Raw genomic sequence first — 27,083 nt, 5'->3', positions numbered from 1 at the left:
ACATTTAGGCCATTTGCTTTTGTTGCCATTACCTCAGTTGCAGAAAGCCTTCTAAAAGTGTCAACATGCAGTTTGTAAAACAGATCTATGTTGAGATTACATGTGGATGGAGGAACAATCTAGGACTGCAAGGATGTATTGATAAACCTTGAGGCCCATTATGCTTTTCATCCATGTGCTTACAGGAAATGGACCTGTGCATCACAATAGTTTTCAGACACTTTATGAGTTGATAAATTAGAGGGTTTTATTATCTCATTTTGTGTTAGGAACATTGAATAGTCTTTGGAAGAAAGCTTCTAAGTAAATCTGCAGAGTATGTTTGTGAAGTAGGGAAGAAAGTGTTAATAAATGACATTGTATTCAAAGTGTTAATTTGATACCTCTTGGTTTTGTTTTTTGATTTTCTAATACATATATATTTGAGGGGGGAGGTTTCAAAGTGTTTTTCAGTCACAGCTGATCCAGCATTGTCTTCCTCTGTTCAACTGGATTAAATTTCTCCACTTAGCAGTTGCCTTTTTTTGTTTTGCAGCTGATAGAATCAGCATGCACAATGGATGAAGCAGTAGCTGCTGGCTTGAAGCTCAATGACAAAGGTATGTTTAACAATAAAGCCCCACAAGACAAAAACAAAAGCCAAACTTTAGAAACTAGTTAATTCAGTGAGATTGGTTGGGAACTGTTTAAAAAGTGATAAAGCTTCTGCTAAAAGTTGCAATGTTGTTTGTTTATTGTAATACCACAAAGCTGAATTTGCAGGCTTTGCAGGGAGAAAGATGAAAAGAGAATGTGGACCAAAATCTGCAAATAAAACCAGAAAGGAGAATTTGTTCTGTGAAGCTCAGGATTGCTTTGCTTGGGGTTTCTTAAGTGATTTTGTTCTTGCTGGTTCCTTCTTTGTCCAGAACTTGAGGCAAATAGTAACAGGTCAGCAGAAGTAATGTTCTAGGTGAGCAGTCTGGTAGTATGGAAAAAATATACTGGGTTTGTAGTTACTAATAAGTAGATATTGTTTGTATCAAGGTCCATTGCAGTTTTTTTCTTTTGGTTGCTTTCAAGACCTGCTTGTAATTCGGAATAAGAACTGTTAGTCGAACATTAGACAGATCCTGCTGGTTCTCTAGCAAAACGTCACCCAAACCATGCTTTTGAACCCTCAGAGCTTATTTAGGGGTGTATGTTCTGCATCACAATTTATGCAGTCTCATACTGTTACCAAAATAAACAAAGCTAGACCAAAAACCCAACACATTTTGTGGGAATATGTTCTGAGTGTTAGATGTGTTAAAGGGTCATAGTCCTTGGGCTGTGGGTTTGTTCCTTCACATCACCCAAGTCCAGGGTTAAGTCTTGTCTTATATTTTTGATTTGTTGGAGTTAGTCAGGGAAGAGTGGAATTCTGATTTTTTTAGAAAGCAGATCAATCATCTGTTTACAGTTCAGCTGTCCAAGGTTTTCCATTTGTTGAAATGCTGGAAAAAGCTATTTCTGATCACTTTATGATTTAGTTGTTTTGAGTAGTTAATGCATCTTTTTCATGCAGGAACCTATGGATTTGGAGCTTGTCTAGGAGGAAGTGTAGGCTGAGGGAGAACTGTTTTACTTCTGTTTGTAAAGTACAAAATTTTTTGCTTATTTAGTTTCTCCCTTGTACTTACTGCATTTTCATTTTCTTCTTTTCATATACAAGTGCAAAGATTTTTGACAACTTCCAAGAAATTTTAGGAACATTAAGACTAATTTGAGAGAATGGATGCTTTTGTGTTTTGTGTTGTTTGATGGGGTTTTTTTAGCCAGCCAGATATAAACATCATTTTGAGTTCATCACTGTGTGCATGGTCAGATTCTATAGATGGAAATTCTTGGGTACTGGCAATAGGAACAAGGCTGGCATATTTTGAGAAATACACTGAGTGTTGCTGTTCCAGGAAGACTGATTACTTTTTGAGGGTTTTGATAAGTATTAATCCAATTTAAGATACTGTATATCCTTAAACTTTGTTGCAGTTCAGTGTTTGAACTAAATCACTTTGATTTCTGGTATGTAGGCCCTGCCTTTTGGCCAATTTTTTGTTGATTAAGAATGTTGTTTCATGTCCTTTTAATATGAGCCACAGAAAAATCTTCTTGGCAGCAAAAATCTCACTAATCACAGCTGTTGTATAAAATACTTAGTTAGGAATAAGTATGCCTGACAATGATGGTATAAATCACCTCATTTTGGACACATTTTTAAAATAAGGAGACATTACTGAACATCTGCTTTAACTGTGTCAGTTTCAGGTATGCTTTACTTGTTATGAAATGTTGGCTGTGTGAGAGGTCAAGGCAAGATACAGTTTTGCTAAGCACAGCTTTGTGAAAAAAGTGTGACCATAATATCCTTGAATTATTCTGTCTTTTCAAAATGACAAAACACTTGTATTTGTAGCTTGAATTCAATAGTTGTGTAAGGCCAAAACAAGAAACGGTGCAGATTTTGTAAAGGTATGAAGATTAGATATGACTCATTGAAAATATGTGTCTAAGATGTGAACTTGTAGTAATACCTACTGCTTGTGATTTGTTTCTGGTCGGTGTGCTTCTGAGCTGAAGCCTCATGTAAATCTGTCTGGTATTCATTGCTTTTTGAGCAGTTAGAAATTAGTTTTTATCATGATGAGGAAAGTCACCGTGATAAAAGGGATTTTTTTTTTTTTTTTTTTGTTAGCGGTAGCAGCAAGTAACAGGAGAGATAATTACGAATGCTTCTCTAAAGTCTGAGATCTTGGAGCTTCTTTTCTCATTGCTCATTAGTTACAAAAGTTATGGGGAGAGCAAGGATTCCTCTGAAATGCTCTGCCTGCACTCTGAGGATGATTCCTATCTAACAGTAAGAGTTTGTTTATCCCTTCAGCCATATACTCCCTTAGCACAGGAAGAAGTTAAGTGTGCTTTGCCAAGTAGATGTCTTCAGAAAATTGGCATTTTTTTTTTGTTGTTTGCAAATGTGATGGGTTTCCAAAGACCACTGGTTTATTTTTAAATAATTCTGTGTTATAGGTTCCTGAGACCATGATTTTCCAGATCCTTTGTTTCAGTTCAATTGCCTCTAAAATTGCTCATGATGGGGCTTCCTTCAAAGGCTGTTGAGTGCTTAGCCCTAAAGCAGAACCTAAGAGTGACCCAAAAGCAGGAAAATCTTTGAAATACTCTTCTATTCAGCCCGTGTATTTTTTTAGGGCAAAGGGGTTTGCAGGGTCACTGTTCACATTGAGAATTATCCATCCTGAATACAATGTTAATTGAGCTTAAGGAGTAATAGCACAAGCCCTCCAATGACTTCTAGTGCTTGACCCAGCAGCAGCCTGACAGCTCCTAGTTTGGATATCAAGACAACCACATATTTCTCAGACTTAAGCTAGTAGCAGGCATTTTCCTGGCAGTATTGTTTAAATTATTTCAATCATGCCCCATTTTTGGAAGTGTTCAAGGCCAGGTTGGATGGGGGTCTGAGCAACCTGATCTGGTGGAAGGTGTCCCTGACTAGAGCAGGAGTTTGGAACTAAGTGATCTTTAATGTCCCTTCCAACCCAAACAATTCAATGATTTTATGATATTTTTATCTAAATATATATAAATGCATAGACTTTGAAAAAATCTTAACAGTTTTCTGGTATGTGTTACTAGATCCTTACTTTAAGGAAGAGTTGCTAGTACTTTGCTTTTCTTTGGGATGCTTTTATAATTTTTTTTTCAATATTGTTATGACACTTCTCTGATGTCAGAGTGAATGACTATAGTAGAAAATTTATTTGGAAGTATTTCCAGACAAAGTGTTTTCTTGTACGAAGATTTGGCTACCTAATGTTCCAGAGTTAAAACTATTTTGATCATCCAGTCAGTCTTCTGGATTGGAAGGCAAATGTGCTTTTTGTGTGTGTGTGTGTGTGTTCTTTTTCACTGGTCTCCCAGGGCAGGCTGGGAGTGGGGGGTTGGCCAGAGATGCTGGTATCAGAAACCAAAGCTCTGCAGGCACTTACTGTTCAGAGAAGATTTACCTTCCAGTAGCATTTCAGATCATGGACTAGTAATTTTCCCAATAATTTGTTCTGATAATGCTGCTTCAAGCCAAGCTGGTGTGCAGAAGTACTGGTAATGTCTTCTTGCCTTCATGAGCCATGCACAGCAGCAGTGTGGAAGTGCACCTGGCTGGGCAGGCCTTAATGCTGAGATCATAATCTCTTGATAATCGGGGCCCAAAGACAGTCAAAGTTATGGCTCATGTGGACTGTTTGTAACTGATAAGGTTATCACAGACTTAATATGCATAGTTTTCTTTGAGATGTCTGGGTTTAATGTTGAAAAGCATATGGTAACTGCTCTGGTGTGCACCTGAGCCAGAAATCAGTCACCAGTGCTTCCAGATTGGCAGTAATGTACATATTCCAACACACAGATGGAAGAAATACCAGCTTGAATAAAACCAGACACAGATACACCTTTATGTAGCTTGTGTGTAATAGCATGTGGCAATTATTAAAAAAATAAGAATAAAATGCAATTTCAGTTGTTGTATATGAGAGGTAATTGATTAATTGCCAGACTGCTGAAGATAGAGGTAAATAGGCATGTACCTTCAAGCATCTGCTTTGCTTCAAGTTTCAATGTGTCTTTGGTCTGTAGTAGGAAACTTGTGGAGTAAGTTATGGTAAGCATTGTGCAGGTAACAAGTAGCTACTGCATTGTAGTAAGTAAAATATCCTGCTGTTTGGAGTGAACTTAATGAAAGGAACTAATTCTTCTTTTCCATCTCAATTCTTTTTGTAGCTGCCTCTAGTAAACGGAAAGAAAGAGATTCTCCCACAAATTGCAAAACCAAAAATGAGCGAGTTGCAAAAAAGTCAAAAGTTAGTTATGTAAGTACTGTGCTTTTCTCTTTGTGCATTGTAAAATAAATGGAATTACCTGTCTGACTGTGTGACAGTGGTAACTTTTATCAGAAAATTAAGTCAAATCATATCTTGCCATCTGGATGAGTTTTTTGTACTTTTTAAATTGTTGACATTCTGAATGAATGCTTTGTTCTTTAGAGCTTGTGGGTTTATATCACACTGGCCAGTCCACTGCTTTTGGTGGAAGTAGTTGATGGGAGGTAGCAGTGTGTGAGGCTCTGAGTGAAAATTACAGGCTCTGGATGGCTTTTCCTCCTCAGATCATTCCTTGTATTTCCTCAAGCACATGAAGGTAACATCTTTTGCTATATCTACTGCTAGTCTTTTTTATAGATGTTACTTATATAATTGAAACTATGACTTGGGGAAATCTTTAAAAATAATGAATTGGTTACATTTAAAAGAATGACTACTTTGACCTCTGCTAATAAATGGGAACTGTGTCATGATCCTGGTGCATTCAGGATGGTATTTGGTAGATTTGTACAATCTAATATTGCTATTGTGAGGCCATCCTCCAGGCATCCCAGTAGACATCCTTGAAAGCCACTTACATAGAGAAAGGGAGTTCTACATAAATACTGGAGGCTGGATTAAGGAGGGTGACTGTGTTGAAATTTAGGATAATGCTGTCCTCAGACAGAACCAAATAAAGAAAACACAGTTCTCTGTTAAAGCAAAAATATTGCAACTCATTTGTAATTCCTTCTTCCTGAAGGAGAGAGGTGGTCTAAGTTTGTTCTTCCTCACCAAACCCCTGGGTTTGGTTATGAAAGGAGGCTTTAGTTAATTGTTAACCAGCCAGCCTAGCAAGCAATGCTCCGCTGGACCTGGTTTTATATATCAACTTGATTTTTCTTCTTAACAATTTCATTACAATTAAAGGGGGAAGGGTTAGAAAAAACCAAACTTGGAATACAGATTTTTGGAACTCATTCTAGAAAACCGTAGTAAGAACTTGCCGGTTTTTTTCTTAATCTTGCTTTTCCATGTGGTTCCTAAGACCAGAGAATACTTGGGCAGCTCTTCTATGAACTGTCGCTGCTCTCTCAGTGACATTAAGGCTCAATGAGGAAAGTAATAATGTCCTCTGTTACTCAGACTGCCTGGTTTGTACTCTTTCAACAAAGTAAATACTGGTATCTCTTATGTAGACAAGTAGCTCTGTAACCACTTTGCATTCAAAGCTTTAGGAAGAAACTTGTGTGGTTCTTTGTGGTGAATACAAAGCAGAACAGCTTTTGGCCCATGGAAGTTTTAGCACTTGCTAACTTCCATTTTGCCAGGCTGGTAGTAGCTGTTACGGATAGAAGCTATTGTTAATGAAAAGTCCTACCAGTTTTTGATATGACTCTGTGATGCTGTGACATAATATTTTTGGGTTTTTTTACCCATAAATCTTAATATAAACTCACCATTTAACATGTTTGTAGGCTGTGGTGTGTTAAACACCACATGCTTAGTAAGTTAATCTAATCACCAACCCTGAGATCTTCTGCCTTAAGTATCATCCAGCATTGCTAATGACTTTTGATTTTAAAGCAAAACAAACTAGACGGTTCTAAATTTTTCATATTTTGGTATATAACTTTGCACTGTGTATGCTTATCAAGTAAAGAGTCCCAGTTTTTCATGATTGAAGACATTACCTATATTTGTGAAAGTTTTGGTCCTTGATCATAGACTATTGGCTAGCTTGAATTTGTCTTAAATGCCTTTGTCATTTAGAGTAGCTCTTTGAGGATAAACAATACTGATGAGGTTTTCTTCTGTTTCTATAATTGTAATGAATATTAAACCTAATGGGTACCTTTTTTAACATAGCTGGATGACTCAGAACCCAAAAGACAATGGGAGAGGCAAGAGATGCTTGTGAAGAAGTTGCAAAGTACATTCCCTGGATTGGATAAGGAGGTGAGCTGATGTCTCCCTATGGCACATCAGGTTTTGAGCTCTTAAAAAAACTTCAGCTGTTGATAGTCTGTATGAAACAGCTCTTTTACCGACAGCACTTCCAGAAAGAGCCCAGGGTAGGAAGGCTTTTACTGTTGCTGCTTTTAGAATGTAAATTGTCCTGAGCTAAGAGCTGTGGGATGTGGTTAGGACTATGTGAAACTTCTCTTCCTACATTTCTTGCCCTATGACAAGCCTAGCATAGTCAAATTTGATGACTTATTATAAAAATGCAAGAGGAAATGATCCCTCCCTTTCTTACTCTTCTCCCCCAGACTGCTAAACATATTTAGCACTTGATATTACCTTAGTACCTGATGGTCCTCAGTGGCTACTCGAGCCCTTTCAGTATTGTGCTTGAAATTGTTGGAAGCAAAGCTTGTTCATGTGTGTTCTTACACTTTTGAAAAGTGGAATGCAGCTCTGCCTAAACTGAGTGTACAAAGAAACTGAAGGGTCTTCTCATTTTGCTTTCCATTTATTTTGAGTAATCTGATTTACAGGGGTTTTCTTTGATTGACATTACTAGGCACAGATATTTAACTTGCTCTTATCTCACCACAATGCAAATGTCTTATTTTTTACTAGGAGCTGAGAGAGGTGCTTGAGGAACATAACTGGGTGTTTCATGATGCACTGGAGGCCCTGAAAATATTTGCAGATGATGAGGAGGGTAAAGACAGATTTACAATTCATTTTTATCCAACAACAAAACAGGACTTGTAATGCAAATATTTTTGAATGTTCAGCAATGACAGTCCTGACAGCACCATGTCTAGAAACTTGCAGTTTGAAATCCAGTATTACAGGGAGGATAAAAGAAGGAAGATAAATTTTTCTGTATTTCTATTTTTGCTCTCCAACTAGGGATAAATATCTTTGCCCTGCTAATACATATAGGTATAAAAAGTTGTAATTACCTATGGGTATCTCTTAAAATATATTTTGGTACATGTCAAAGCTGATACATGCTCCCTTCCTGCTTGCTTTAAAAGAAGTGTGTTTATTAACTGCACTATTTGTAAATTACTGGTTTCCAAACCAGTAATTGCAAATAACTGTGTAGTTAACAAGTAATATATGCTATTTTGTCAATTTTAAATGTATTCTAGGAGAGCAATGTACTAGAAGCAGGCCTTGAATTATGCAACCAGTCTGTAAATCCCACTACTTTAAACGTGGCAGGGAGCAAACCCAGTGATTCCAAGTAAATCTGCAAGTTATAACTTAAGTCCTATTTAATGAGTTGATTACTTTCCAGTGTGTTACACAGCTGTCAGATATGTACATGTTTTGCTGTATCAGCTATTTAAGTGTTCTTGGGACAGGGTAGTGTTCTTAATTGGATTCTTTACAAGTGGAGAGAGCTAACAGTGTTCAGGAAGTTGTGTCCTTGCTGCTGCTTCTGAGAAGGCAAATGTCAGGGTTGGACTCAATCAGCAGCAAGCTGGGATGGGAGAGAAGAGAAACTTTGTACTGCAAGTGCTCTCTAGCAATGAAGGAATCAAAACCCTTACAAGGCACTTCTGAAAATTACTTGCTTGCATTCAGTTAAATACCTTCTGTCTTACTTTAAGGCAGCTGAGTTATTTTGGTTGGAGATGCCTCAATATTTGAGGTTTTTTTTTTTTTTAGCAAATGCATGTTTTTATTGTCCCACCCTGAATCATGTACTACAGTGCACTGAAATGGAAAAAATGTATCATTTCCTTGGTGAAAGAAGGCTTGTTTTCTCAAGTCAGCAGAATTAATATCTGCAGTCAGGTTCAGTGGGACCAGTATCTCATCTTAAGTTCTCATCAGAGTTCTTAGCTGTTTGCTCTAATTCAGAGCTGCTGCAGTTCACAAGTATTACATTATGTTGATAATCTGTATTTTAAGATACTTAAAACTTTCTGCTATTTGAGTATTATACAAATGAGCTTTACTTACCTTGTACTCACAGTTAGAGCTATTTACATATTTTATACAGATTTGCTTTTCTGTTCTCTTAGGATCACCTGCTTTGAGTTCTTGTATATTAAATATCAGAACTGTGTTTTACAGAGCTGTAGGTTTTATTTTGAAGAACAATTTATGTTTTCATCAGCCCCATACCAATATGCATTGACTTGTTACCTTCTGTGTTGCATGCATAGGTATGGAATTTCCTCCCAAAAGGAAAGTTGCTGACTGGACCGAAGCCTCTACTAAAACCCAAAGCGAGGAGAGTAAAGATAAGATGAAGCAGAAAGCTTCTGAGAGAGAGCAGAATGGCTTTCAGAAAAAGGACAAAGTCAAAAGGAGCATTTTGAGTGCTGAGAGAGAAACAGATCATGTGGAGGATGAGTCCTCTTCTGAAGACGGTGGAAGCTCCCTGGATGAGGACTACAGCAGCGGTGATGAAGTGATGGAGGATAGCTACAAAGCGAAAATCCTCAGCTTCCTGCAGGATGCTTCCCTGAGTGAACTGACTCTGATTCCCCAGTGTTCTCAGAAAAAGGCTCAGAAGATAATAGCACTCCGGCCCTTTAACAGCTGGGAGGCTCTGGTAGGTCTGCATTCTTCCTTTCCTATCCCCTGCCTGCCTAGAGTCAAGGTGGCTTCAGCCTAGGGAGGCTTAGATGGGTGGCCTTATCCTCATTAAGCTGAAATGCTATGTTCCTCCTAAGCCAATAGCATTTCAAATAGTGTCATATGACCTGATTTTGAATGAATTAAGGGGTGATTTTTCTGGAAAACTCAAGCTGATTGGCTGACATTACTGTCACTCACTCTGTAGCACAGAAAGTTGGTTGATTTCGCTGCAGAAGGAGAAATTAGAGCTTTCACTTGAGAAGGAGGTGTTTGCTAGCCTGTTCTGAGCTCCTGTAGCTGAAAACCCATGCAGGAGGGAAGAATGTGGCAGGACCTTTACTGCAGACATTTGTGTAGCAGCAGCAGCAGCTTCCAGGGTTGCTCCATGATTGAAGAAGCCAGCATGGATATTTTCAGTTTCAGGCAAGAAATGGTCGTTCTCTTTTTTTTCTTTTGTGCTTTTATTCTACTGCAGCTTAGTGTCTAGCATGGTTTTGCTAGCTAAGCAATGCAGCCATTTTTAGTGGAATGAGCTGCTGTTTTTATTAATGAAAGGTAAAGCATCAGAAGGCTAAGCCACAATCCGCCCCAGAAGGGAAAACAGTATCTTGTTGGTAAGTACATTATCTACTGTCGCTTTGTTGTTACTTTCAGATGTTTACCATGGCTTGTTTGTAGACTTCACATTTCATACAGTTTTAACTGCAAGACCTCAGACCTGCTGAGAGCAATGTCCTGGTAAGAAATTCGAAATGCATTACAGCAGATTGTCTTGATTTAATTTATTAGTGCTTTGGATTTTAAAGCAGTAACTGTACACAGGCCTTTTTACAGAATAATTTGGTGTTTTTTCATCAGTGTGCCTTCTGAACCCCCCCTACTGATATATGCAAGAACTTTTTCAATATTTGTAAAACAATAACATTTATTATTCAGTGTGTGAAATATATTACCACAAAAGAATAAGAGATACTAAACCGAATTTTAAGAAAAACAAAGTGATCTTTGTGTGTTGTGTTGTAAGGGGAGGGGGGGGGAGACAAGAGGACGATATGTGAAAAAAATACAACATACTGGTATGCTGCAAAAGAAATCCGTTTTGCCCCAAGCCTTTGGCTTCTCACAGAACATCTGTCATACAGCTATTACTTTCTAAACTTGTTGGATTTTGTCTGAGCTTAATTCTTTGCAGAAGTATTTGCTACAGGGCTCTTCTGCTTTTCTGTGTTAAATATTTTACAGTAAAAAAAAATGCTGCATGGGCCTGTTTGCGTTCAGAATTTCTTTCACGAAGATTACTGCTGTCAGCAGCCACATGTTTATGTAGTATTGTGAATACTTGCCCGGAGTAGAAGTGGTTTGCAGCAGATTTTAGCAGATGTTTTATATCAGTGTGGATTTAATTGTTTATAAAGATTCAGTAGCTCAGTAACCTAGTGTTTTTCCTACCAATTAATAAGGACGGTTAGAATAATGGGGAGAGCCGATTCAGTTAAAGCATTAAAGAAATTGGTTTTGTTTTGAATCTCTTTTTTACTGTAATGGTATCTCGTGTAACACAATGTGAAGTACAAGTTGTTACCACTTGTTCATTGTTAGAATTAAGGAAGATATTAAGACTCTCAGTCTGAGATTAAAACTAAAGCCTACTTATTTGTAATTTGGATGTTTTATTCCAGGAAAATATAAATGAGATTGTCTTTTTTATTCTACAAAAGTTTTTTAAGTTGGACTAAGCTATTTTGTTTCAAAGAGGATTTAAATTAATTTCATAAGCTCATAAGGTTAATAAGAGCACTTGGAAATACTTACTCTTTGAGGTTGATATATCAAGTGTTTAACTTGATCTAGTAATGCATAAAACACATAGAAAAATATTTACTAGACATGGTTGTCAAACTAAATGGAGAGAGCTGAAATTGTCCTTGCTCACAAAGATTAATTAATTTGGCAGTTTAGAAATGCTTACCCTGTAGGTCAAGTACATTTTCCAGGAGGAGACCTGGAACCTTTTCTTAATATCCAATGTCAACTTTCCCTGGCACAGATTCAGGCCATTTCCTCATGTGCTGTCCCTAGTCACCACAGTGAAAAGATCTGTGCTTGCATCTCTGGTTCCCCTTGTGAGGAAGTTGTAACTGCAGTGAGGTCTCCCCTCAGTCTCCTGTGTTGGCTTCTCACCCCTCTCTCTCCTGTTTGCTTTGAGATCCTGATGATACCCCACTGGCACATGTTGTGGGCCAGCAGACAGCATGATTACTTTTCTTCATGGAAGCACTTCTGGGCACCAATTGCCCTTCCTCCTCATCCTAACTCCTCTATAAAACTTGCTGGCGCTTAATTATATTTTAAGAGTGCTCTCATTTCCCAACTGTGGAATTGCCCAGTGTTGGAAATGGCAGCGCTCAGTGCCATTTCTCAGCAGAGAGGCTGTGAGCACAGTCACGTAAGGGGCAGTACCTGCCTGCTTTCACTGTGTGCCAAGAAACGAAAGCAGAGCCTAGACTGGCTCCCAGAGGAGCCGAGCTGAGCTTTTGGGGTCTGGGTTGGTGGTCTTGCACTTTTCTGCTTCTTCTGGTAAATGTGGGAGAGGAACTGGAACGGGCTTCATGCTGTTCAGTTTCTTTTTTTTTTTTTAAGGTGTATAACTGTTACCTGTTTGGATTCCTTTTAGTGTAAAAACATATGTATTGGTGTGAGACTTGCTGTATCCTCTCATTTTTGTTATTCACAGTATTACTCTATCACAAAATACGCTGTCTTACTTAGCATTTAAAGACTTCATGGTCTACAGAAATTCTTACACAATACACACAAGTTAAGCAGATGGAAAGTGTTACATTGAAATGCTGACACAAGTACATCACTTTTAGGGGAATGGGAGAACTGAGCTGTCAGAGGTGGATGTACTTGTCCGTCATATTCGGTACACTGCAGCAGTATGAGCTAGGAGGTACAGACTCAAAGGCGAGCAGCTCCACCTTTTTTGTCAATTTCTTTCCCTGCACGTGTACAAACTGCCACAACCGAACTCCAGAACCACATTGCACCAAAGCCAGCTGAAGGAAGCAGCAAATGCATCAAGGTAGCAATGGGAAACTGCTTACAGTGGAACTGGCGTTGCTTGATCGAGGCTGAGGCTGACATTCACCCTTAGGCATTAAAGGGAAAGCCTTCATCATCTTGTAAGTGGTGTAAAGTAAGCCCAGCTAGAGTGTGCTGTTGTGGCAGTTCCAAGTGTGCTGGGAAAACTCCAGGGTTCAGTTTCCATGATGGTCTCACATTTTTGGGGCTCATTTGAAAAAAGCTGAACTTGGGAGGATGTCAGAACCTCTAGAAAGTAAAGGCCACCCATGCATCTGCTTTGAGTTCTGAGCAGGGTAACACCCTGTGTTTCACATGCAAACCAGTGGCTAAAGTATTTCTTGTTGCAACTTGGACGTGGATGTTAATGTGCTGACATGAAACAATACAATATCTGTTAATAACAGATGGCTCAATTCTCCACACCTTTATTTATGGATTACAGGATTTCTGTTCATGCCAACCAAAGCTTTAGTCATCAAAACAAATGTCGAAATTTTGTAGGGACCTATTAAAAACTGTGTTCTTTTTTTGTTTCTAAATAGAGGTGTCTATTTAGAAAATTTCTTTACAGGTGTTGAAATGTGCACCTTAGCCTGGTCTAACCTATGAGTGTTGGTAAACTTTCTGGGTTTTGTTTAAAAAAGACAAAAAAAAAGCATACCCCCAAACTGTAATTGCCTCACTCTCTTTATTTTAAAAATATTTTTCTAATGAAAGCTGTTTTTAAATTTTATTTTTAATCTGGTTATAGTCTTCACCTTAACAAAACTTGCTTTTACTCTGCAATGTGGCAATATTGGTGAGTTACTTAATATGTAATAGCTGGATCACTCCTTTTTTTATAGAAGGAATTCTTGGAGGATATATATATATATATGAAGTCTTGTGCTAAATTTAGATTTTAAGGTCTAAAATTCAGACAAATCTGTTTGAAAACTACTTCTGTTTTAATACAAGAATGCTGAATCCAAAGCAGCTTGTATTGTTCAATTCTTTAAATCCATTAATAAACAAAAAAAAAAGCCTATTCTTTACAGTGAAATATGCATAACCACTCAAGAAAATAACTACAAATATGACTCCAGTTACTGCAGAAATATATTTAGTGGTAGGTTTTACACTCTGCAGGTGGGTCTACATGGAATTTAGGAGAAATCAATGGGCCTGAGGGGCCTGTTTTGATACAACTTGAGGCTGCTAGTCTCTGACATGTAAAATATTCATACTGTGATGAAGACCAAAATTTAGAGGAAGGAAATACACTGTGTGTATAGTGTGGACTTGAAGAAGCCAGTGGTGGAAGTAAGGCTTCTTGGTGACCACAGAAAACCTGGCACAATGCTAAAGTCCACTTTGACTACCTTTGTGGTAGAGTTAAGTCTGGAACCAAGTAATGCTGAACCCCAGACAGACCCATAACAAAATGTAGTAACCTTCATTATAGGTTCATTTGTCTGCCTTGATACCTGCCTTTGTCTTCTGCAAGATATGGAGAGATGCATCTTCTACCTTTAGTATCTAATAGGGTTTGTTTAAAAGGGCATCTCAATGAGAATCAGTGCCTTTTTTTCCTTCCTTGTGGGGTTTTGTTCTGTTAGTGTGCCTGGCCTTCAAAGCTGGCCTTTGCACTGTATGTTGCCTCCTGTTAAGGATTTTGAGTTTAAAGCATTGTAGTTTGTTAGAAACTCTTCATGGAATTTTTATCATTTAAGATTTCAAGTTCCATAATGTGAGGAGCTGCAATGATGACCTTCAGTGTGGATTCACACAGTTTGCAGTGGGCCAAGTCTTTGGAATTTTGAGAGAAGATTGGGATGCTGTTTCTGTCTCCTGCTTGAATTACTGCCTGCAGCAGCTGTGGATTTTCACTGCAAGTGCTATTACCAGTGTTCATAGACTTTTTTTTTTTTATTATTATTTTGCAGTTTACTAAAATGACGAAGACTTCTGGTTTGTCAGAAGATATAGTGTGGAACTGCAAGATACTGCTGAAGGAGAGGGAGGTGGTTCTAAAGCTCATGAATAAATGTGAAGACATTTCTAATAAACTGACAAAACAGGTAACCAGGATTACTAGAGATGGAGAATGTGGATGGAACATAGAGCAGCCCTCCATTCTGAATCGCAGGTATCTCTTGTTTTTATACTTTAGAAGGGTGTTGGACACTAAGGTGTGCTTGAAGACTGGGATTTTCAGAACTGTAGTCTGAAAGTAGAGTTGCAGATTTTTTGATACTTAGTAGCTCTCAGTGAGCTGGGTAGTGATGTGTAACACCTTATAGAATCTAACAGATTTTTTAAGTGTATCAGGAAAGCTGGTGGGCAGGATCAGAGCATAAAAAATTAGAACAGTGTTTTATTTCCTCCAATTTCTGGTGAATGTAACAACCAACCTTAAGCAATGGAATCATGAGTTGTCAACTTATTTCAAATAAAAACCAAAGCAAACCTGCGCCTGTAATGGGGGACAGATTTCAAATAGGATTCCATTGCAAAAATGCTGAGTTGGAACAAACCTGAGCAAACTGGTGTGGGTTTATCAGATGGATGAAAGACATTTGTCAGGAATTTCAGGTGTACCAAGTAATCTGAAACTCTGTATCCAGTTGTAGTGGCAGCTGGGGTGTGTTGTGGGCAAGGATTTCTTTCAGAGAGTTAAATTGACAAGGATCTCCAAATGGGTATTAGGAGGAATGGATATGGATATGGTTGAGGGTATTATTCTGAGGGTTAGGAAATGTAGGGTTGTAGTGGGAATGGCCAAAGTACCAGCTAGAATTCCAGCTGGAAGCAGAAGATTCTCAGCTGTGTGAAATAAAATCTGGCAGGAAGCAGGAGGTCTTAGGAGGAAGGATGTCAGTGGTGCTTCTTCTTTGGAAGTGCTGAACTGGGCGATTTGCTGTTGAGTGTGTTTTGGTGGGTTGTATGTTTGGGTTTTTCTTTGGTGCTGACACAAACAGTAATTGTACAACAGTGCAAAATCAGGGATGTGACTGTAAAATGCCACTTAATTCATTGTGTAGTTTAGAAATTAGTATTTCTGTAACTGCTTTTATCTGGTTGTATGTCACTGATGGTAGAAGAGAAGTATTTCTTGTGTCACTCACTTTGATCATTTTAGGTCTGTGAAAATGCAGATAAGCAACTCAGCTTGTGTACAGGTGACTGATAAAGAAACTTATGTTTTTCACTACACAAAGAAGTCTGGAGTGCATTAAAATAAAGCCAGTGTTAAACCTGCCATAAGTGTAAATAAAGTTGTGTTTTATGGAGAAACAAATAAAAGGTGGTAATAAGTTTGATTGTTCTTAACAGTTTGAAACTGAAGCCATATCAGAAGATTGGTTTGAACTGGTTAGCACTGCTGTATAAGCACAGATTGAATGGCATCTTGGCTGATGAAATGGTAAGTATCAAACTGCTTATTTTAGAATCGTTAAAATTTTGCAAGAAAGATCTTGTTAAATCCTTGCCTAGAAACCTCAGCGAGATAAGTAATCCTAAATTGCAAACAGATTTCCAAGATGTTAGAAGCTGCTGAACTCCTTTCCATTTGGAAATTAAAGGTAGCCTAAGATTCATGAGCACTTAGAAGTCACATGGTGTCTTCCAATGCAATGGAACCGGTTTCTACCACAGCAGGTTATTTTCAAACCATTGAGTTTAACAGCTCCTTGCCCAAAATATAATTCGTTCTACTTATCCAGCATTTAGTGTAGTGAGCCCCATTTCTTTCTGTAGTTTTCTCCATTTCTTCATCAGTTTCCAAACAGGCAGATAACAATACAGGAAAAACCAAGTGGGTGGTAGAAGCCTTCGCTGCTTCTCCAGAAGAAGCATTTCCACCATCTCTTGTCATGACACTCCCCATCAACTTTGAGCTAAGAGATACAAGCTTATGGGTTTGAGGTTTTGTTAAATGCTGACAAATGCCTGTAGTTGTACAATGGAAAAAACTGATGCAGCTGCTGAATTTGTGGTCTGTTGTTTTTAATCCTGGCTGCTGTTTGACTTCTGATGAACCATGAATGAAAGCACTGCTTTGCCTTACTGTGATTTAGGCAATGTTTCTCAACTTCTGTATGTTTCATGTTAGAAAGAATATGGGTGCTTTGTGGTAGATGCAAAAATTTAATTAATGACGCAGAAAACAGGAAAAGTGAGTGTTGGGGGAAATGTAGGCTTATATTTAATCTGATTCTCATATTAAATTCTACTTCAGAAATAGCTGGAATACTCTTTGTACAACTGTCTCAAATGGAAATAAGCATTTAGTTTCCAAGTAATCATTTTTCTGCACCATTGGTTCAGGAAGGTAAATTTTTTGAGATTATTTGAGGGATGAACTTGAACTAAAATGAAAGACTTCATTAATTGAAAAGATGAATCTTAGTTCAAATACTGAGCCGAATGATAATGAAGTTTGACTGAGGTTGTACTTAAGAAGGAATCGTCTTCTGTAAAATTGGTTAATCAGAACAAATTTTCTAATCAGATTTCTCATCTTTACTGGGCCATCACTACACTCTAATTTTCTTATGAGTTCAAAACTATTTTATGTCATGCAAATTGTAAATTTTGTTTAAATGGATTTATTTTCTCTTAGGGCTTAGGGAAAACAATTCAAGCTATTGCATTTCTGGCTTATCTTTACCAAGAGGGCAATAAAGGTCCCCATTTGATAGTTGTACCAGCTTCAACATTAGGTAAGTTACAACCTTCAGAAATACTTTTGTTAGGGGAAGAAAAACCAAACCAGTCATGGACATATTGTAAAGCAAAGATAATTTAATGAAAGAAACTTTGATTTGCTTATGATGGTACTCAGCTCCTTAAGTAATTTGAATTGGAATGCAGACCATACTGCAGGCATGCTTGTTCTGAATTAATTAGACTTAGCATGGAACTTTTTTAGATGATCTGTCTGCTTCAAAAAAAATGAAGCTGCTTGTTATAATCTGAACTTGTGTAGCAAAGTCGTTTTTTTACTTATTGAATATTGGCTGAACTTGCTAGTCTCCAGGCTGTGCTTAGGGTTAAGTTTCATGACATTTTAAACATTCAGTGTCTTTTTTCGTCTTTACTGCACGGCATCTGTCAAAGCAGATGAAAATCCTAAAATGATGAAGTTGTCTTTTACTTGTGTGTTCTGATTGTTTTATGGCCTCAGTTGAAATTGGAAAGAGTATAGTGGAATGAAGTGTTACCAGAATGGATGAGATTGAGCAGAAAATGGTTCCTGATGGAGTAAAATTTGGATTTGTTGAATGATGGGGGAAGTAACAAGATGAATTTAGAAAGTAAATGCTGCTTTTGATATAAAATACTTATTTGGCTTCAGAAATTTCTCTAGATGCATCAGAAAAGTTTCCAGTTATACGACTTCATTTTGAAATCCTCATTTTTAGTGTGCTTTCAAACTCCATTGGAACCCACTTTTTAAAACAACTCTTAATAATTCATATATTAGTTGAAACCTGAGGCGTACGTAAGTACGTGAACAAAAGTGCTTTTGTCAAGTTAGTCTTAGAGTCCCAATTGTAGAGGCAGGTTGGCAATGCCTGGGCAGTGCAGTCTGCTGGCAGTTTTCCTGACATGTTTCCAGAGGTGTCTTCTCATCCCTGACCTGGGTCCCTCCCCTTCCCAAGTGGCATTTAGCAGCATCCCCCTTCTGCTGTGGTTTGGAGTCAGCGTTTGTGTTGGCTGTCAAGCAGCTTCCCCTGGGGCACAGCAGTGTTGCCTGTGGCCACTGTGCTGCTGCACACCTGGAGCTGCACAGCCGGGACGTCAGGCCTCTGCCTGCTCCCAGAGGCACTGTCTCTCCTGCTGATATACTTCTGCAGGCAAGTACTGACAGATTAAGTGATTTGCTTTCTGGGGATTTAACTGTCTAGGGAAGAAACCAAGCTACAAAATTATACATTGTATTTATTTCACACAGTGGTTACAGATGGTGCGGGGCCTGTTCCTGCAGGAGTTTAAAGAGCAAACTAGTTGAGTTTCTAAAGCTCAGTTGGGGTTGACTCAGTTTCTTACTTATCAGTTTTCCAGTATTAAGACCAAATGTCTCTTAACCTTCAGGAGAATATAAAGAGATTTGCATTAAAATCAGATGCTGAGGTATGAAACAGCAAGACATAATAAAGTATAAATGACTTGGGTTTTGTTTTAACGTTGTCTTACAGATAACTGGATAAGAGAAGTTCATCTGTGGTGTCCTGAACTGAATGTCCTCTTTTACTATGGTGAGGAATCTAGTTAAGAAATTAATCCAGTAATGCAGTTGCTTGCATGGCCAGTGTAAGAAAAGACGAATTGCTCATGACAGTGCTGTTATAAGACAGTTGTTGAAGTACACAGATTTATTGAGGAGTGATTTCTCTGCAGTGTCTTTAATTGTTACATGTATATAAGTATATATAATTGTAGTCATTTTATGTTTTGTCTGTCTTTAGGATCCCAAGAAGATAGGAAGCATCTCAGGTTGGACATTCACAATAAAGTAGTTGATTTCAATGTGATTGTGACTACGTAAGTACAGTTAAAACACTACAAATGGGGAGCTTTAGTGAGGTCCTGCTGACCTCTAGTGGTACAAGAAACCAGACAATTTTAGGAGTTGGGTTTCCGATAATGGTTAACTAGGGTTTTATGATTATGTAAGAGATGCTGTGTCATAGGTGTTTTAGATATGTGTCTGTCAGCATGTATATTACAGATAATATTACATTGTAATAGACTTCAGCAGATTTTTAGCAAGTGTTATTGAGAGCATTGGCTCATCAAGTAAACTGAAATAATTTGCCAGTAATAAACTGTGTTGTGGTTAGTTACTTCCAGGCAGTTTTACTGCCCCTCATGTACTTTCTCCATAACTCTTAATGATATTAGAGAATTTAATTTGATTGTGATAACAGTACATTCATTTTCATAGAGACTTCATGCAAGTGATATTTGTTTCTGACAGATACAACTCTGCAATGAGCAGCTCAGATGATCGAGGACTGTTCCGCAGGTTGAAGCTTAACTATGCAATTTTTGATGAAGGTCATATGCTCAAGAACATGAGCTCTATCCGCTACCAGCACCTCATGACAATTAATGTAAGAAGTTTAGTTACTGCTGGGCTAGAAGGGACAGCTCCTGGGTTTTCTGTTGGGTAGTTACAAGCAGGGGAAAATGGAATATTATAACTGTAACATTCAAATACATGTAACTTGAGAGGAACTACAGTATGCAAGTGGATTTAAGTGTTGGTGTGATCTAAGGAGTGGACCCTTCACTGTGATCTCTTCTGGGACATAAGCTCCCAAAGAAATGTAATAAATTTCCTCTACCATTATTACAATGATGGTAGTGCTTGAGTTTCAGTATTAAGCAAATTCCCAGTTACATCCCATAGTAGTAAAAATTTTAAAGATGTTATTCTGATTACTTGTGCTAAAACCTTGTTGCACTTTAAAGACCTGCTCTGCTAGGGCTATATCAGAAGAGCCAGCTTGAAAATATTTTTCTTGTGGCTTACAGCCTGAGTAAGTGGAATTTTGAAAAAGATTTGAGTAGAGCTCTTTGTCTGAATATTTTGATCTAGCACTGTAGTATTTGTACAGTAATAATAAACTTAAGATCACTTACTGCAATATACTTTTCAAGATCATACTTTCATCAGTAACCTTTTTAAAAAGCCAATCTTTAAGCAAAAAAATTTGCTTGTACTTGCAATTCCAAACTTGTGCTTGAGTACTGTATGACATTAGAGAGCTTGATATGGGAGCAGCAATTAACACAATCATGAGGATGAAGAAAGAATACACCAAACAACAAAAAACCCCACCAACAACGACAATCAAAACCAAGCCCAAACAGAACAATCAAGCAGAAGCCTAACAGATCCAGGAATGCTTTTTAAATTGTCTTAAATTGGTGCCCAGTTCCCCACAGATCTGTAAACAGTTTTGTTGTCTTAAGAAGGAAATTATTTCATGAGTTCAAAATATATAATAAGTTTAAATAGTTAGAATTAAAAGCAAGCTCATTTTCTCACTTCTCCATAGCTGTGGGGTTTTTTTTGCCAATAATATTTTTAGCCTGTTTAACAGATCTTTCTCATTGCTCTTTCCACTTTGGACAAACAGGCCAAGAATCGCTTGCTGCTAACAGGGACTCCAGTTCAAAATAATCTGTTGGAATTGATGTCCCTCTTGAATTTTGTCATGCCCCATATGTTCAGCAGTAGCACTAGTGAAATTCGAAGGATGTTCTCTTCAAAAACTGTGAGTACCATGAATTCTCTTCTTGAAAAATAACTTTTTATTTTTGCTAGAAGACTATTATTGATGCATAACTTCTGTTTTATTGGTGTCTTATGGAAGAAGGTAATGTGATTATGAAAATCTAGAAAATTAAACAATTGAGTAAACTTTTTAAATTAAAATATTCTGTAACAGGATATCTTGGAATATTAATGGTCAAGTCAAGTATGTCTGTTTTGGTTGGGGTTTTCATCAGGTTAGAGAAGTTAAGGTGGTGGTGTTACAGCTGAAAGCTTCACACTGCAATTGAATTCTTTCAATGTTTTCCTTAGAAAAGTGCTGAAGAACAAAGCATATATGAGAAGGAGAGAATAGCACATGCAAAGCAGATAATAAAGCCATTCATCTTGAGAAGAGTAAAAGATGAGGTAACCTTTTATCTTTACAATGATGGGTTTGTGTTATCAAAAAGCCTGATAATCTCTGAGACCAACACTATAATATGAGATGAAATTACTGGTCTTAAAAAATATTAATGGGCACTTGCAGACTTCAGTGGTCTGAAGGGGGTAATGCTGATTAGCAGGGGAGTAGATCCCAAGTATTGCATATAATAAATATCATTTCATGTACTTCTGGAGTGTGCAGACCATGTTACTTGATGGGGAGGTTGATGTATAATCTATGTCAAGACCTGAGTTGAATTGCTGCCTGAGTTAGTGAAGTTGCAAGCAGTGAAAGGAGCTGGGATGAGGAGAATTAACAGATTATCATAACAGCTACAAGACAGTGCAGAATTACTGATGGTTCACAACAGTACAGGTTTTATCTGGTATCGTTTTGTCAGGTCCTTAAACAACTACCTCCCAAAAAAGATCTCATTGAACTGTGTGCCATGTCTGAGAAACAGGAGCAACTCTACTTGGCTCTTTTAAACAAGCTCAAGAAAAGCATTAACAGTAATGGTATGTAAGGACCTTGTTTCCTTTTGGTGGATTTTATCATGCTGAGATGTATGTTGAATGTGACTACAGTCTTTACTTTGTAGAAATGTTTAACACTCATAAACTGTCTATATCCCTTCTATGAATTTTTTGAAGTTCAGGTAATAGGTAAATTTTCAGACTGAGTTCTTGCAAACTAAGCTCTGCTGAGAGATAAAGGTGTTTCAGATGGTTCTTTTAAGTAGTAGTACAAAGATGCCTTCTTTGCTTACAGAGAATAACTCCAATATGGGAAATGCAATGATGCAACTTAGAAAAATGGCTAATCACCCTCTTTTGCATCGTCAGTATTACACAGATGACAAGCTCAGGACAATGTCCACCCTCATGCTCAAGGTAAGGAGATTAGATTCAGAAGCAATCCTTCATTTCTCAGGATTTCTAATTCAGACTTGTTTCTTTGTGTGTTTTGTTGTCAGGCTTCTGGTCAAAAATGTCTTAATTCACTGTTGTTGCTTTTTATTTCTCTGCATCCATCCACTGCTCTAATCAAGCTCTGTAGGTATTTAACACTGATTTTTCTATCATTAGAATGGAGAGAACAAATCCGCCTTAGCACCTCTTCCCTCCACCTCAGAATTTAAAGCTAGAGTGTTTATGGAAAAAATCCTAGCTGGGCATTTGAGTTTAGTAGCTTTCTGAGTAGCAAGAACTGAATAGTACAGAACTAAAATAGGGAAGGCCTAAGTATTGATCTGTTAAGGATTTAAAAAAAAATTTGTATGGGGTTAATGCCTGAGGAGCTTGGGGAAAATTGTTGCTGATGTCTAAAATCTAAAAAAAAATATCTCAGTGTGCTGTAGGTGCTCTGAAAAAGTTGGAGCTGGCTTTGAATATTATTCAGCTTTGTTTTAAGTGAAGCCAGACAAGGTTGGGGAAGCAAGAAGTGACCCATTGGTTTATGAAGGATTTTTGTCCCTTTTTTACTCCCATACCATCATACTGTCCAGATGTGGCTTTTTCTTTCTTCCCAGCATGACATCCCTCTAACCACCTTACATCTTGGGCTAGGCTTTCGATGTCTTCTACCATCTATCCAAGGATTGGACCTCCCTTTTAGGGGATGTGTCTTCAGGGGAAGAGGTCTCATTAAAGGGGTAAAAGGTCATAGGGCTTGATGGGAAGTAGGTAATTGTTACGAAGGTTTAGCATATCCTTCTTAAGTGTTTGGCAGTATAAGTGCTTGTAAGAGCTAAACTGTGAGTAATTATCCTCTCTTATAAACCTGAAGTTGAGAGTTCATCTTTCATTGCTTGCACTGCTTTCAATGCATGCTTGCATTTATCCACATCTAGGTGTGTTATGTTTTTCTTGCAGAAATTATGGATGTTACTGTGTGGTGTTTTTTGTTTAGTTTCCTGGCGAGATTGTGTATTGCATTATTTCCCTTCATTTTTGCTAATAGGAACCCACACATTGTGATGCTAATCCTGACCTTATCTTCGAAGATATGACAGTAATGACAGATTTTGAGCTGCATGTTCTTTGTAAGCAATATTCTCACATCAATGACTTCAAGTTAGACATGGATCAGATCCTGGATTCTGGGAAGTTTAGAGCATTGGAACGCATTCTCTCCAACCTTAAAGAGAAGGTATTACAGATGGCTGAAGCTTTTTCCTGTCTAAAAAGTGGCTTTAAATATCTGGTTAAATTAACGTCTGCCAGCTCTGTATGCAACCCAGTTGCTTTGCTGTGGAGTTTTACAATGTAATTTAGTGCACGTGCAGAATTGCAAAGCAGCACTTAAAGCTTTTAATGTGCAGTGCTGAGTATGCACATCACTTTAGCGACAGCTGAAATAAATTTTCCCAGTTTTCCAAGTTTCAGAGTATTCATCCCAAGTTAACTACGCTATTAATATATGGGGTCCTGCATAATTTTCACACCTCATGGACTTGGACCTTCTCTTGGCAATTGAATAATTGTATTACATTAGAATAATCATGTGTGTGTTAAGCCAGTGGAAAGGTAAGAGGAGGTTCCAGCTTGAAGTCCTGCCCTGAGATTCAGACAGATTTGTTTTGCAAATAAGCATGTACCATATTGCTTCAGAGTATCCTGAATTTGTGCAGGTGGGTGCTGTGGATCTGACTATTTCAGACAAAATAGGGCTACTCTGTGCATTACATGAAATATTTAAATTTAAGTTTTGAATGAAAGTATTTTGATGTTTATTGATGACGTGATCTGTCATTTATGCATTTGATATGTGATTTGTTTGAGTCACCTGAGTACAAAGTAATTAAAATATCACTGCAATAACAGACAGTGATTTAATGCAGCAGAATTACTGGATATGGAATCTGCACTGGAAGTCAATCCTGACTTGATGATTTTCAGCTTGGTCTTTTATTTGGGAAAACAGGGATTCTATGAAAGTAAAATCACATATTTGCATCAATAAAAATTACTGTTCTTCATAGAAGTAATTTCTTCTTCATGTTTCAAAATTTTTGCTTTGCTTTATCCTTTCCAGGGTGACAGAGTTGTGTTGTTTAGCCAGTTCACGATGATGCTGGACATCTTGGAAGTTTTGCTAAAACACTGGCAACATAGATACCTCAGGCTGGATGGAAAAACACAGATTTCTGAGCGGTATGTGACTCTTGCCAAAAATGAGAGAGAGGAAGCTAATGTGTTGGAAAGGGGGAGTTGACTTTGGACCCTTACCTTTGTTTTCCAATCTATAGAAGTCTGTGCTCACTGGACATTGACCATAGAAGGTGTTTAATGTTGAGTTTCAGATCACCTTTGTAAGGGTGAAGCTGAAAGATGAGGTTTAGGTGGTGAGTCTAACAGTCTTACCCATGGGAATGAAAAATATGTGTCTTCAGCAGTTCCTGTTGTGTTTGTGTGTCACCATGTCATAACACCTGTAGCTATCCCTTGGAAGTAGAGTGTATCTCTTTTGCAAGAGGCAGATAGACTCCTTTGTTTCTCTAGGACAAACCATTCTGTCTGTCCCTGCAGCTGAAAATGTTGCAATGCTTTTCTTGTTTGGGCTGAGCTGGTTTTCTGTCTCAATTTTTTTATGTTTTTTCCTTCATTTAAAAAAACTGTCATTCTTGCTGGGGTGTTTGTTCCCATGTACAGCTGATGTCTGTTTCTGACCTTGCATTTGTAGTTGGTACAGAAGATTGTCTTGAAGCAAAATTCATTCCCTGCCTCCCCATTTGTTTCATGTGTTCCGGTCTTCCATTGTCCTCCAACTGACTCTGTGTTCTGTGATCATCGGAAATCTTTTTCTAAGCATGTTCTCACTCCTTGCTATCAATCTATCGCTCAGTATGTTTTTCTGGTTACTGCAGAGGACTGTTGGTACCCTTTTTCCTGCTGTGTAACATCTGTACTTTGGAGCTGCTGTGCAGTGCTGCTGTCCTCTTTTCCAAAATATCATCCCAACTTCTGTGTTCAGCTCTGGATCCAGTGTGGAGTGTTTTCCAAGCCCTGATGCATGGTGTCTTGTGCTCTGCAGGATACACCTGATAGATGAGTTCAATACAGATATGGATATATTTGTATTCCTTCTGTCCACCAAAGCTGGAGGCTTGGGCATTAATCTGACCTCGGCCAACATTGTTATCCTTCATGACATTGACTGCAACCCTTACAACGATAAGCAGGCCGAAGACCGGTGCCACAGAGTGGGGCAGACACGGTAAGGCTTTTTTTAATTATAGTGCTTGGTTTTCTTGGAGGCAAGCTCTCAAAGGAGGCTAAAAGGACTGTATTTATGATTAAAAGTTTTAAGCAGAGACTTTGTAGAGCAGCTCTGGGTTGCATGGGAGCTAGGAACTGTAGTTGTCTTAGTCCATGTTGTTAGCAGAACAAACCTTTATTTACACTTTTGTCCTTTTCCTAGTTCACTATAAGTCTCAAACTGTGCATAATTCTCAAATTTCTGGTGCTGGGAACTGTTCCAAGGTAGATCTGAAGTCTTTGGGACTGGCCAAACTGTTTTTTCTCTTCAGGAGAATTCTAAGCTTTTAAAGTGTCACCCTAGCATAAAGTGTGAAACCATAGAATGTGTGTAATTTTAGCTGTACTCAATGGTAAAATGAAACTGGGGGAATTTGACTTGTTTATATTAATGGAGATTTTTATGACTGTTCAGACATTTGCAGTGGCTGGGAGTGCAAAAGAAAACATGTTTTCTTGCAATACAGAGCACAGTTATTCCAGAGAAAAATCTAGAAGCTCTTTGTATTGCCCTCTCATTCATTTCCCCATCATTGCTTTAAATCCCAGCCAGCTGAACCAAAGTATAGTATCCTTCCCTTTTGCACTAATCCAAACTAGGAAAATGGATTTTTTTTTTTTGTGGTTTTCAGAGAAGTACAAGTCATAAAGCTCATTAGCAAGGGGACTATTGAAGAAACCATGCTAAAAATCAGCCAACAGAAACTGAAGTTAGAACAAGATATGACTGCAGCAGAATCAGGTAGGTGTCTTGCACATAATGATGTCCACTTAAGTAAATTAGAGCTGCAATATGTTACTGTGAAAAAACACGGTTCTTCATGCAGACAAGGCTTTTGTTGTTTGGGATTTTTTATATTAAACCAGAAAGATGTGTTGTTCTTTGATTTGACAGGAGGTGCCCTCTGAGTCTGACCCAGAAATCAGTGACCAAGTCCTACAAGCAGAGGATTTTTTTACTGTTTTGGGGACATGGGCTTTTTTCTGTTAATGCGAAATATTTTAAGCTGTACTAATGCTTCTCTTTATTCCTCAGGAGAAGAAGGAAGCATTCCAGCAGATATAGCCACACTATTAAAAGCTTCATTGGGTCTCTAAAATGTAAATATGTTGTGAAATTTAAGGAAGAAATGTGATTAATTATTCCAAGGACTCTTACATTACTGTTGACCAGAAGTTTTATGAATGTTTATAACTTTTTGTAGTTTCTTTATTGTATTGCTCATGTTATTGAAAATTTTTAACACCAATAGCATTTTTTGATGCTTAAAAGCATAAATGGCCCAAATGTGCCAACCTCAGATGCTGAATAAAGGTTTTACAGATCAATTTTTAAAATGGGGACCTAAGTAGTAAATTGTTTTAACAAATCTGCTACTGCTTAAGATTTGTCAGTATTTTTGTAATTATTTCTACCTCCAAATATATATATATATATAAGCTGTCTGTTTCACTGGATTCCACATGTAAATTTTTTTATATGTGCCTTATTTGACGATGCTCAAGTCTGTTTCTGCTTGTTTTGGTTCATTTGATGTACCGTACTGGTTTTGTATCAACTTGTTCCAATAAAATTCCATACATTGACAAAA

General features: G+C 37.8%; 1 protein-coding gene across 4 annotated transcripts in view; it reads left to right on the top strand.

Annotated features, from left to right (window-relative positions):
• The window catches only part of SMARCAD1 (SNF2 related chromatin remodeling ATPase with DExD box 1), a 40,577-nt gene extending 13,494 nt beyond the window's left edge, over nt 1-27,083 (top strand). The window contains exons 5-24 of one of the 4 annotated variants that reach the window (XM_041715932.2): nt 536-599; nt 4,813-4,901; nt 6,762-6,851; nt 7,479-7,563; nt 9,029-9,420; nt 14,459-14,661; nt 15,849-15,939; nt 17,140-17,239; nt 18,719-18,778; nt 18,989-19,064; nt 19,501-19,636; nt 20,669-20,806; nt 21,118-21,213; nt 21,633-21,750; nt 22,004-22,125; nt 23,195-23,383; nt 24,269-24,387; nt 25,268-25,450; nt 26,124-26,233; nt 26,528-27,083. In XM_041715932.2, the coding sequence (XP_041571866.2) occupies nt 536-599; nt 4,813-4,901; nt 6,762-6,851; nt 7,479-7,563; nt 9,029-9,420; nt 14,459-14,661; nt 15,849-15,939; nt 17,140-17,239; nt 18,719-18,778; nt 18,989-19,064; nt 19,501-19,636; nt 20,669-20,806; nt 21,118-21,213; nt 21,633-21,750; nt 22,004-22,125; nt 23,195-23,383; nt 24,269-24,387; nt 25,268-25,450; nt 26,124-26,233; nt 26,528-26,589 (2,523 nt within the window). In that variant the 3' untranslated portion in view covers nt 26,590-27,083. Of the gene's footprint in view, nt 1-535; nt 600-4,812; nt 4,902-6,761; nt 6,852-7,478; nt 7,564-9,028; nt 9,421-10,041; nt 10,061-10,109; nt 10,185-14,458; nt 14,662-15,848; nt 15,940-17,139; nt 17,240-18,718; nt 18,779-18,988; nt 19,065-19,500; nt 19,637-20,668; nt 20,807-21,117; nt 21,214-21,632; nt 21,751-22,003; nt 22,126-23,194; nt 23,384-24,268; nt 24,388-25,267; nt 25,451-26,123; nt 26,234-26,527 lie in introns of those variants that run through there. The other 3 variants (XM_030271710.4, XM_072928586.1, XM_030271711.4) reach the window with 3 other exon arrangements.

Source organism: Taeniopygia guttata, chromosome 4, assembly GCF_048771995.1.
Source record: "Taeniopygia guttata chromosome 4, bTaeGut7.mat, whole genome shotgun sequence".
Taxonomy (NCBI): domain Eukaryota; kingdom Metazoa; phylum Chordata; class Aves; order Passeriformes; family Estrildidae; genus Taeniopygia; species Taeniopygia guttata.
This window is presented reverse-complemented; position numbering and strand designations above follow the sequence as displayed.